The sequence below is a fragment of the Lepidochelys kempii genome, chromosome 2, assembly GCF_965140285.1.
Source record: "Lepidochelys kempii isolate rLepKem1 chromosome 2, rLepKem1.hap1, whole genome shotgun sequence".
NCBI classification, from domain to species: Eukaryota; Metazoa; Chordata; order Testudines; family Cheloniidae; genus Lepidochelys; species Lepidochelys kempii.
This window is the reverse complement of record NC_136381.1, coordinates 104,583,135-104,595,336: the sequence shown is the minus strand read 5'-3', so window position 1 is coordinate 104,595,336 and position 12,202 is coordinate 104,583,135. Positions and strand designations below refer to the sequence as shown.

General features: G+C 41.6%; 1 protein-coding gene across 2 annotated transcripts in view; it reads right to left on the bottom strand.

The window, feature by feature from the left end:
• The window catches only part of CTDP1 (CTD phosphatase subunit 1), a 172,855-nt gene that overhangs the window by 106,095 nt on the left and 54,558 nt on the right, over nucleotides 1-12,202 (bottom strand). For both annotated transcript variants that reach the window (XM_073331810.2, XM_073331809.2), the window contains one exon: nucleotides 11,913-12,143. In XM_073331810.2, coding sequence (XP_073187911.1) covers nucleotides 11,913-12,143 — 231 coding nt within the window. The remainder of the gene's footprint in view (nucleotides 1-11,912; nucleotides 12,144-12,202) is intronic.

Sequence of the window (12,202 nt, the reverse complement as noted above, 5' to 3'; positions counted from 1 at the left end):
GCTGGGATTTTCAAAGGGGCCTAAAAGAATTTGGTTAGTTCATCAGGGACTATTCACTGTAATATTTCTCCCCTTGTCAGATAATTTCTCACATACAATCTGAAAAATTCCATCTTGGTAAGAAACTGCACTGGAGAATATTATTTACAGTTAGAAAAATGCAGTAGTCCACTTGTATCCTCAATACAACTGCTGGAAGGCAAATCTTCAAAATATGCATCTTTTTCAGTATACATGACTACTCATTTTTCATTAAATAAATACCCTAGCCAACAGAAAGATTCTGATGGTATTCATATCTTTAGTCAACTCTCTTTCAGAAAGGGAACGACAAAACAAAACTACAGGTGTACAAGTTAGTTTGGAAGTTTAAGCATGTGAGTTGGCAGGAAGTTACATTTTATTTAATTATATGTAGCAGACAGGCAAGCAGCATCATTTTATCTTAGCGCCAATAAAATAAATTTAGTGGTCTCTCTTTGGTTGAAGAGGTAGAGGGCCCTTCCATATCAGCATTATAGTGTCACAATACAGTTTGCTTTCATCTACTTCCCAAACTTAAGCATTTACCAAATGGCATAGCCTGAAAGTCAGTCACTTTCATATAGTCTGAGAAGATGATACGCAGAAATAATACAGCTGACTACCAAAATTTCTGTCTTCAGACAAGGGATGCAAAGAAGCAGTCTGAGTTCCCTACTGTTCATACAGAGTGCGGAATAGAGGAACGTATGTTCTAATCCATTTTCATGTATATTCACACTATTATCAGCACATCCTGAACTTACAGAAAAAAAATTAACATAGCCGCTAGTGACTGCTTGACAATGTCAACATTTCTCCAGTATTTTCAATCTTAATTGAGCACTATTACTACATAAAGAATAACAGGTTTTACATCACTGACGTCATACCAAACAGTACAAAACACAAGAGAGACTTCTTAGAGGCTTGTAGTGAAGACAGTATTTTTATTTTATTAAACACGTTAATCTTTACAGTTTCCACTGATTATGTTGAATAAAAGATTAAAGGCTAATTCCAGCCTCTCAGTTGTATGAGCAGAATTCAATAAACACAAGTTTCAGGAATATATTTTCAGAACGGGGAGCATAAAATTCTGTACACATGCACGTGCATGTACCTGTGCACTGAAGTGCCCTATTACATGTATTAATGTCCAGGATGCGTGAACGCACTTCTGAAGATGACATATCTTACACCCTTCTACACTGGTACAGGTATCAGTGCAAGAACTAAAATTATGCTAAGGAAAGGATTAAAAAACCCATCAAATACCATTCTTAAACTACATTGATCAGTAAGAACAGTGGCAAGAGATATAACATTGGAAAAGCAGCATTAAAAACAATTCTAACTAGACACTTGAACAGTAATGAACACTAATTCTGACAGCTGGACACTAACAATTGCATATATTTTGTTAATTTAGACCTTGATCCTAAAAACATGCACAGGCACTTTATACAGTTGAATGGTTCCATTAACATCAGCGGGAGTATTTACCTCTACTAAGTTAAGCATCTGCATACAGGGTATTTGTGGGACTGCCTTATGGTAGAAGTGCTTATTTATGACCTTCCAAGTGTGTCATTTTATTCATATGACTTGAAAGACACAGATGCTTAGTAAAGTTGGGTTTTGACTTCTCTTCTCTACTCAGTTCCATTGCAGACTATATTAAACACATCGATGTAAATATGTTATGAAAACTACGACGGATTTAGTATTTTAATGACTACTGTCAAATCATTAAAAGCAAAAAAATGCACTTTGAGCACGTAAACTAAGACTAGAAATTCTACAGATGAACATGCATTTTTAAATGAATTCCACAATATTTACTTCAGCCATAAGTGCTCGCACCTCAATAAGCTAAAATATTTGGGGTCTCTTAGTGTCACCTAAAAAGCACAGTGCTGCTTTTACCTTTCACATGTAAATTATATCCATTTTCTAACAAGTCTGTCCTTATCTTTTACTGTATTATTAGTGTTCACTGGGGTTTAAAGTAAAAATAAGATGACATGTTAAGTCCAGCATGCCATTTGCAACGGTTTTCAGACAACATTCATTACTTCATCTCATGAATTGTTATAATTCTTAATTCTTATAACTCTTAACATTTACTAATTTTTTTTTAAAAACCTCTATATTAAGATGCCTATTGTCAAGACACTTGCATATAAAGAAAAGAATCCTACCTATTCCCTGCTAAAAAGAGTGGTCACTTAACTGCTATCACCAACCCTAACAATTTTAAAAAAAAGTGTCCCTCTAAACTACCATTATAGTCAGGGAATCATTGGTAACCGTTTTTTCTTCTTTGAGTGCTTGCTCATGTCGATTCCATTCAAGGTTGAGTCACAAGCAGTATCCATGGAGGTGGGCTCAGAGTTCACAGTCGTGCGGCTTGCAACATTGCTCTACCGAATCCAGCATCATCTTGGGCCTGCTGGGTAAGCGCATAATGAGACGAGAACGTGTGGATAGATGACCAGGTAGCAGCCCTGCAGATGTCCTGAATTAGCGCTTGGACAAGGAAAGCTGCCAATGAGGCCTGCGCCCTCGTCGAATGGGCGGTTACAATCACCGGTGGAGACACTTTTGCCAAACCATAACAGAAACGGATGCAGGCGGTGATCCAAGAGGACATCCACTGGACAACCTTTCATCCTGTCTGCCACCACGACAAGGTTTGTGTTGACTTACGGAATGGCTTGATTCTTTCGATGTAGAAGGTCAGAGCCCTTCTGACGTCCAGAGTGTGCAATTTGTGCTTTTCCTCCAATTTATGAGATTTTGGAAAGACGACAGGCAAATGTATGCCCTGACTCCTACGAAAATTGTAAGCACCTTGGGCAGGAAAACCGGGTGCGGATTCAGCTGAACCTTGTCCTTGTAGAAATCTCTATAGGGCAGCTCCGAGGTAACTGCCCTAAGGTCAGAGACCTGGTGGGCAGAGGTGATTGACACCAGAAAAGAAACTTTCCAAGATAGGAGGAGAAGACAGCAGGAAGCCAGAGGCTCGAAGGGGTGGGAGACCCATGAGCCGCGACAGCATGAGACTCAGATCCCAAGGAGGGACGGGGTACTGGACGTGAGGATAAGAAACCAGACCGTCATGTCATGAGCAAAGACCGATCTGCCTGAGATTGGTGCTGCCTTGGCGAGGTGCTAGAGTCCCCTTCCGGTGACCAGGGAGGAACTGTGGACGCCTGAGTATGGTGGCTGGCCCTCGGAGCAGGGGAGCGGTGCCCTGAGTGGGGAGATTGGCCCCTGCCAGCGGACCGGTATCGGGAATGCAGGGACCGGTGCTGTGAAGCGCATCGGTCTCATGACATTGGGGAGCGAGATCTGTGCTGCAGTGTCATCTGGCAGGAGGGCGAACAGTGCCAGGCATACGGGGACCAATGTCCCATTGTGGGTGATCTGCATCTTGCCCGTGATGCCAGCAAGCTAAGCCGTCTAACTGGGGACCTAGGGTGCGGAGTCAGGGACCTTGGCCTCTGCTCTGGGGATCGGTGGTGCACTACTGCCCTCTGAGGTGGTCGCATGCTTGGTTTACCCCTATCAGGGTGGTGGAGGGGCTTTTGCAGCTTCCATCAGCATATGCAGCACCAGTGGGGCTCTCTGATCTTTAGCCCCCTCAGCCGTGGGAGGCAGTATCGGGTGCCTGGATCCCCTACTGCTCCTGGGAGTCAGATCCTTGCACACTGAGCAAGGCTTAAAGCCCAGAGACCAGCGTATGCCCTGTCTTGGGGCAAAGTCCCAAAAGGGACTCTAACTTACTAACCACTACACTTAACACATAATGACTAACTAACTACAGTGAATAACTGTATACAAAAGAAGGCAGAATAGCACTAGGAAAACACTACTGATCACTTGCAAAGCAAGGGGAAGAGGCTCTGACAAACCACCACGGGCGGTAAGAAGGAACTGAGGGGGTGCAGGGCCGGTGGTGCCTAATATACTGATGCATGAGTGCAGCACTCCAGAGGGTGCCATGACTGGCCTATGGATACCAGTAAGGCAAAAAATATGCGACGGCTGTGCACGTGGGCACGCACACACCTAGAATGGAATTAACATGAGGAAGCACTCAAAGAAAAACATTGCAGTTGTTTATGTTCAAAATGTTTAAAAGATCAGTTACCTCAAATGAAAACCATAAATATTTGTTGAAGAGTAGTTATTTAAGTCTTTTATAGAGATAGCAACACTCAAACTGAATCAACACTTCTATGTTGATGGCTTTACTAATTTGTGGTTGAATTAAGCAGACTTGCTTACAAGTGTTCTCATTTTACAGATTGTGCTTCACAACCCCAACCCACATAGACTTTCCTAGGACACACAACTGTATAGTTATCTTAAAAACAAAAACAAAACAAAAACCCACACATCATGTAGGTTGCAAAGTCAAGCACAGTGCCAATGCAACTTTATTTCTGCCCTCATATCTCATATGCATTCTGATACAATCTTCAGTTAAACGATCACATACTTTCGCCCCACAGCTCTCCTGCTTCACTCAAATGCACAGTGCTCAACCATTCTGTGTTTTGGTTTATCCCCATAGTTCAACGTGTTGCTCCATGCTTTATTTTCTTCCACACAATTTAAACACTGCTCTGAATACTGATTCTTTTCCTTATGGTCTTTTCTAGAGCTCTCATTACTGAATTTATCTCCACATCTCCCTTGCAGGACAAGAGTATTATTATTCCTATTTTACCGATAAAGAAACAAAGAATTCCCGGAGGCCACACAGTGATTCAATGCCAGAGCCAGGATTAGAACTCTGTACTTTGTGACTTCCAACACTTTACTCACTTCTCCAAACCCACCTCAGTGCCCAGGGTGGGATGAGCTGCTGGATCCAAAGAGTGATGAGAGAGGAGCATCTATAGAACTGGTATAGAATTATGAAAAACAGAGATGGAAGAAACCAATTATGTTACGGCAGAGTTTCCCTAAATGTGTGACACAGTCCCTAGGAGAGTATGGGCAGAACTCTCAATTGCCTTCAGTCAACATTAACTAGAGATTTTTTTTTATTTTTTTTTGTTTGAAGACAAAACCTTTAAAGCAAGTAACAGATGCAGTCTGCGGATACCTGAACAATTGCTCTGAGATATCTCAGAGCAATTCAGATGACGCTGCTAATTCAGATGACAATGATACTTTGTAAGTTAACAATTTCACTGCTCACCAAGAATGTCATGGAAGAGGAGCAGCATTATATTATGAAGATTTGCATAAGCCTCTAAATCCAGAATGAGGCTTTGCATTGCCTGAAACCTTGCCTGTGGTAGTACAATCCTGGCCATGGTCCTGGACTCAACAACTCCTATTAATTCTGTTTTCTCTACTGGACTCAGGCTTGTCTTGTCTATGTTGATCAGCAAGCCAAGTGCATCAAAGGTGGATCAGATTATGTTCATGCTGAATACCACCTTCAACCTGGATTGACCTCTTATCATCCAGTTGTCCAGGTAAATGAATACATGGACCACTGACCTCAGGAGGAAAGCTGTAACCTCTACTACACACTTTGTAAAGACACGTGGGGCAGCCAGGAAACCAAAGGGGAGCTGTGTGAACTGATAATGGTGCCCGCTGACAATGAATCTCAGAAATTTTCTGTGACTCTGATGAATCACCATGGGAAAGCAGGCATCCTTCAAGTAGAGAGCAGCATACCCATCCCCCACTTTCAGGGAAGGAATAATAGAAGCAATTGTGACCATGTGGAGTTTCTATTTTGGGTGTTTGGGGAACTTATTTAACTGCTGTAGATCTAAAATAGGCTTGAGATCCCTTTTACCTTTGAGATCTAAAAGTATCAGGAATAAAACCCCTTTTCCCCTGAACAAATGAGGGAACTCCTCTATAGCTGCTACAAGGAGGAGTGATTGTATTCCTTGTAGCAACTGTCTCATGAGAGGGGACCTTGAAGAGGGATGGAGACTGCGGCGTAGAAATAAATCAGAGAGTGTATATCCCATTTCCACTGTGCTTATAACCTACCAGTCTGTGGTGATGTGGCTCCAAGTACGACAAACGGAACAGACGTTTTTCAAAAATCGAAGAAAAAGATGGCACTCTTATAACTGGTAGACTACTCTCCACCTGCCCATTAAAGTGAGTTCTCAGAGTTGCTGCCTGTCTTGATGAACTGGTGGCTGCCGAAGCAGAGGGTGGTGGCAGGTGTCTCTTGTACCCTCTGCTTCTTCTCCTTGGCAGGTCTTGGGCCTGAGGGACAAACCCCTGAAAATGCTGGGACTGATGAGAATAGAACACCTTCCGTTTCACTTTTGTCCAAAGATTTTTATGGCTGCTCTAGAGTCTGAGACTACGTAAAGTCTTGTCCAGCTTTTGTGAGAAGAGTGAGAAAGATGAATCCTGGATTGCCTGCTGCACCTTGGGAGGGAGGCCAGAAGAGTGTAACCAGGGCAAGCATCTCATCCTGATAGAGGCCAGGCTGTGAGCTGCAGAATCTGCTGCATTGAGACCTGCCTGCAGAGCTGTTCTTGCGACCAAATTTTCCCTCCTCTATTAAAAACTGGAACTCCTGTTTCATCTCATCTTGGAGCCTGTCTTTCAACTCAAACTGTATGAAATGAAATTGATACACCCCAACAAAGCTCGCTGGTATGCAATACAAAGCTGTAGCCTGCCTGTGGAATAAAGGCTCCTCCCAAAAAAGTCCACCTTCTTACCCTCTTTATTTTTGGGGGGTTGACACCTGGTGCTCGTCTCTCTCTCCCTCATTCACTGCTGCCACTACAAGGGAGCTGGGTGAGAGATTATACAGGTGCTCAAACCCTTGAGAGGGGACATGGTACCTCTTCTACACCTTTTTTTTTTGGTGTGTGTGCAGAAGGCAGCAGGGAATCTGGGGACTGAACGAGAATCTTGGTAGGCTCCAAGATAACTCTCCCTATAAATGAGATTATTTTGGCTGGGGACACAGATGTCAAAATGTCCACTGGCTTTTGAGACTTTTCCCAGGCCTCCTTTGGGTGGATGTCTAACGCCATTGCCATCTTCCTCAATAATTCTTGATGGGTCTTAAAATCATCAAGAGATAGAGAAATAAGCACCACCTCAGCAGATGAGGAAGGGGATGTCAGTGGTACCAAGGGCTGGTTCAATTCCTGCTCCTTTTGCAGCTGGTTATGAGAAGGATCCTGAATCTGTTCAGTGCTGGGCTTGGTATTTGATGCTATGATGCTTATGGTGCTGATGCTCCTGATGACCAGAAGATGGACCTGGCTGAGGTGGCTGCAGGGATGCCCCTTGCTGCAACTGAATCTGAAAACAGGGCGGGCCGGTGCCATACTCTTGATGATGGGACATGCTAGGTTGGGACACACAGGATCCCACTTCAGAGTCTGATGAAAAAAAAAAAAAAAAAGGCTTTTCCTGTGACCATGAAGGCGCCATACTTGTCAGTACTGGTGAAGAAGGCTCAAGCTCTGAAGAAAAGGGAGCGGGGAGATCTGTGGCTTTCCCCAACTGATACCACTTTAAATCGGTTCCCTGATGGTTGAATCCAATGAATCTGCCCAGTAATGAGGTAAAGGCGCTGATGGCAGTATCTTGGGTGCCAGTTCCAGGCAAGTATCTAACTGGCAGTGACTGCATCACTAAGAGGTTTTAGCAACTTTCAAATGCCACAGGAGTAGAGGACACTGGGAAGACACTCTGGTAACAGGATTTGAGGAGATGGCAATGAAGGCGCTTTGGGAGCTGATTTCAACAGGCCTATACTGGGCTCTGGAGTCAACAAACTCCCCTGCTTAAAGGTATGCTCTGGGGAGTGCTTTCTCCTTGAACACACTCCTGAGTCTTTAGAACAGCTCTTTGCATCTTTCGACAATCCTGATACTGAGTCCAATTTCTGATGCCTCTTCTTTGGTACCGGCTATGCTGATATGCCTCTCGATACTGGAAGCACTGGAGGTGTGCTACTGACCAAAGCCAAGATGCTCAATATCTGGACTGAGGTTAATGGCTCAAGATGGAGGATGTAGCACTGATTCAAGCAGTAGATATTTTAGTCTGGCTGCAGTCTTTTTTAGAATGGGACTTAAAGCCCTTAGAAATGGCACACTTGTCACACATGGGAGGTTCCCGTCGCCCAAAAAAGTAAGGCAGCTGGGGTGAGGGTCACTATTCGGCATTGCCTTACCCAGAGAGTGGCAGGGCTTGAAACCCAGAGGCGGTTTGGCCCTTTATGCCTGTGAATAATGTGTGAGGCAGCAGAGAGCACTGGGGCTACCGCAGTGGGTACTGTTAAGAGAAAAATCTGATAACTATGCACAGGAGAGCTCAAACACCTACAGTGGAATGGACATGTGCAATCACTCAAAAAACATTGGGTTGCTGTATCTAAGCTATCCCCTCCCACCTGGTTTTGTATGCCATTGGTCTCAAATTCCTGCTCTGTGGTATGAGGGACAAACTCCCTGCTGAAACAGCAATGTCATTTAATACAAGTGGCAGTTAAAGTAACTTCCAGAACTAGCATTTTTGAAACTAGCATATACAGGCTCTGAATTTGAATCCTGACACATTTAGTTGTTACAGGTTTTTGGGTACTTCTAAACCAAAACCAGAAGATAGGTCCTTTCTAATTCTGAATTGGACCTGCAACCATAGCCATAGGGACAGGTTCAGCATAATGCATCTGAAATTTGAATCTGTTGAAATTATGTTCTGTTTTAGCACATCTCTACCTATGGTGACTGTTTGTCCTGGAGGAGACTTCTATGAAAATAACCGAACAAAACTTTGAAAACTAGATGCCCAAAATTAGAATAATAAAACCCTATTAGGCACCTAGCTAATTCACCTGGCTGAATTTCGGAAGTTCTGAACACCAGCAGTCCCCACTGACTATAGTGGAATAGAGATACCTAAATTTAAGCCCCAATTTTAAACATTTTGGCTTGCTGCGTTTATGATGTTTTTTATAAAGCATAATTTGTCACCTCTAGCCATCCCACAACTGAGCAAATGGGACAATGAAGTGTAACTGTTACCTCCCAGTTTCTGTGCTGCTAAGCAGGAACACAGTATGGGCAAAATGTTTAAACTTGGGTAGTAGGCAGGTAGCAAGCTATAGTTATTTTTTCTGTGGCTAAGAATTGTGCACATGCTACTGTGTTTTAGTCTCTCTCCCCCATTTCCCTTTCTGAGCCACTTGTTTGTCTCGTCCCCTCATTATGTCTGGTCTTTCAGACTGTAAGCTCTTTGGGACTGTGACTGATATATTCTATGTTTGAACAGCATCTAACACAATGGGACCTCAACACAGTTGGCCTCTGGGTGCTACCACAATATAAATGGTTAAAAAAAAAGTATTTAAACACAAACTCATGAGAAAAGCCCCAATTTGCCAGGAAAGAGGTCCCCTGATTTCCAATTGGATAGTGCATTTGTCAAGCCCCAGTAAACGTAACTTAAGCAGAAATTCCTCTATCCAATATTTTCCATAATTTTCCTAGCATCCCCAGTGAACCTTTAAAAATTAATCAGTGCTCTACCAGTTTTGTAAAAGTCCTATGTTTCTGAAACTGAAGGTTTGACAAATAGAAAATTGGATTTTAAATTAACCAAAGATTAGAGTGGCTCCTGTTAACATCAAGACAGGAGTGAATCTGAGAAGTCTACAGGTTAGCTTCTTATATGACTATATCATAGGTAGCATTAATTCTTTGTACTGTTCTACATAATTGGCTAATCTGAAGATAGACAGGGTCAACTGAGGAATCTGCATAATCCATGAAAAAAATATATCATGCATATGCAGAAGTCACTTTCCCCTTAGGTTTTTTCCCCAATATACAAGTTGTTCTTGGTGGCCAAATTAAAACCAAAATTTGACCCCCCACCGATGAAACTTGTAATCTTGAAAGCTCCACATTATTAAATTTTAAAATTCAGAATACCCATTTATTTCAAAATCTCATTTTTCTTCTTCCTGAAGTCATTAAATTCTTAGATTTTTCTTTCTCCCACAGAGTTTGTAAAATTTTGAACATAATATGCAGTATTTTTGGTTACAATCAAAGCAGCCCAATTGTACCACAATCGCTGGCTGTCAGAAGCGCTAAAGAGTAACAATCATGATTAACAAGGGGAAACAATTTTCCAAAGGCCTTCTCTGGGACTGGTTTATCAGAAGTTCCCAGCTGAAGATACCAACCGACGTATACCTTTTGGAAGAGGAAGACAATCAAACGAGGTACCAGTTTCGCATTACAAAGCAAAATGAAAACAGCTGTGTGGATGTCAATTTTGGCTCAGTAATTTGTAAACTTGGAGAGTGAGAAGGGAAGAATATGGAGATTAAGAGCGTGCACTTTTGAAGTTGTTGATTGACACATTAACACATCAGACTTTTACATGCAAGCATTTTAGAAAAGTCATACATAAATTCAGTCCAACACAAAAGCTTCCCAGCTTCTTGAAACTTTGAGATAAATACCTCTTCCCCAATGTCAGATAAGGAACAACAAAACCTTTCTAATTACTCTTTCAAAATACTTGCTGTCTTGACTGTTTCAAGTTTCTTTCTTGCCAACTCATTTAAAAGAGTATTAGAATGAAATGCAGGGTAAAAAGTGGTGATTTAGAAGAGGAGCTAAAAAGAACATTTCTTTTTCAAATATAAGAATGGAACTTAATAAATTCATGTTGGGAAGGGGCCAGGAAAATGGAATGAAGGAGACAAAAGGAAATGAAGACCATGAAAGTGGGAAGGGAGAAGTGAAAGCATGTAAATCTTTTGACAAAGAAAAGAGGTGGCAAGAGATTTCTGTAACACATGAAGACTTAAAGAATATAAACCCTAGAGACAATGAAAAGGAGAACATGCAGAAGAGTTCACCTTGCATCTCAGCATTTATAATACTTAGTACTTCTGTAGCACCTTTGATGATCTCAACTGTTTTCAGAGATAATTAAGTTAACCCCAATACTCTGCCAAGTAATTGCAGATTACATGTTAGAGAAGGAGAAACTGAGGTACAGAGAGGGTACCTAATTTAGTCACTTAAGTCAAGAGGAGTTGCTGAGTGCTCAGCACTTTTGAAAATTAGGTGACTTATTTAAGAACCAAAAATCCATACTTTGGAGCCTAACAGACTCCCACTTTTGAAAATCTTGGCTTAAATAACCCGACCAAGATCACAAAGTCTGTGGCAGGGCTCCCAGATCTCTTAGTTGCTAGTTCTATTCCTTAAATCATAAAGCCAGCCTTTCTCCCCTTTTATTTTAGTATCTTAATTCAAAGGTGAGTTAATGTTTTTAGTGCAGACTGACTAGTAGAAACTCACTGTAACACTGGTCAGTTAACCCTTTAAAAACAAACATTACTCTGGGATCTTACTTTGAAGTTATCTCCCATCTGAAAGTACGTGTATGAGGTAAGCAAAGAGGAAAAGTTCTAAAACAAAACTGATACTGCAGCCAGCTGTATATTTTATTTGATAGCCAAACAACAAATCCAAAGTAATGAATACAACTTAGAGCTGAAATTCACATGCAAAACACTCTTGTTTTGGGATATAAATTATCCTAATAAATTCTATAGTATATAAAATACAAAAACAGTATATTCTCTTTGGGGTTTCTACAAATACAGTTAAGGAAGCCCTATAAGGAATTAAACTCATTTGTAATACTACAGTTGTTCACCTATTTCTGATCATTTCCTTTAGTAAGATATTGCAAGAGTTGAAATCATTTTTATTTTTAAAGAGGTAAGCTAACTAAGCCAACTGAATGAAATATTATCAAGTAACAAAAAAACCTATGATCTTAGAAAAATGTAACTTGCACATAAACTTAAGTGATCCTTAGCTTTCACATACCTGAAGGATGAGTGCTCCGCGTGGACCGGTAAAGTGAGGGGAGGAGCAGGAGACTGGATATACGGAGACTGGACAGAAGACTGAGAGCTCTTCCTGATTAGCTTTCCAGTGTTGGGATCATAAAGCCGAACTTCAGGACCCGGCTGAAACTTTGGATGGATGGGTGTCGGGTGAAACAGAGCAGTCTGGAACACACTGTGTGTATCAGGAAATGTGGCAGGACTGTTCTCTCTGTTAAATGTAATTTTTAAAAAGTTACATTAGAAATTTACATTAATTATTTGTACCTG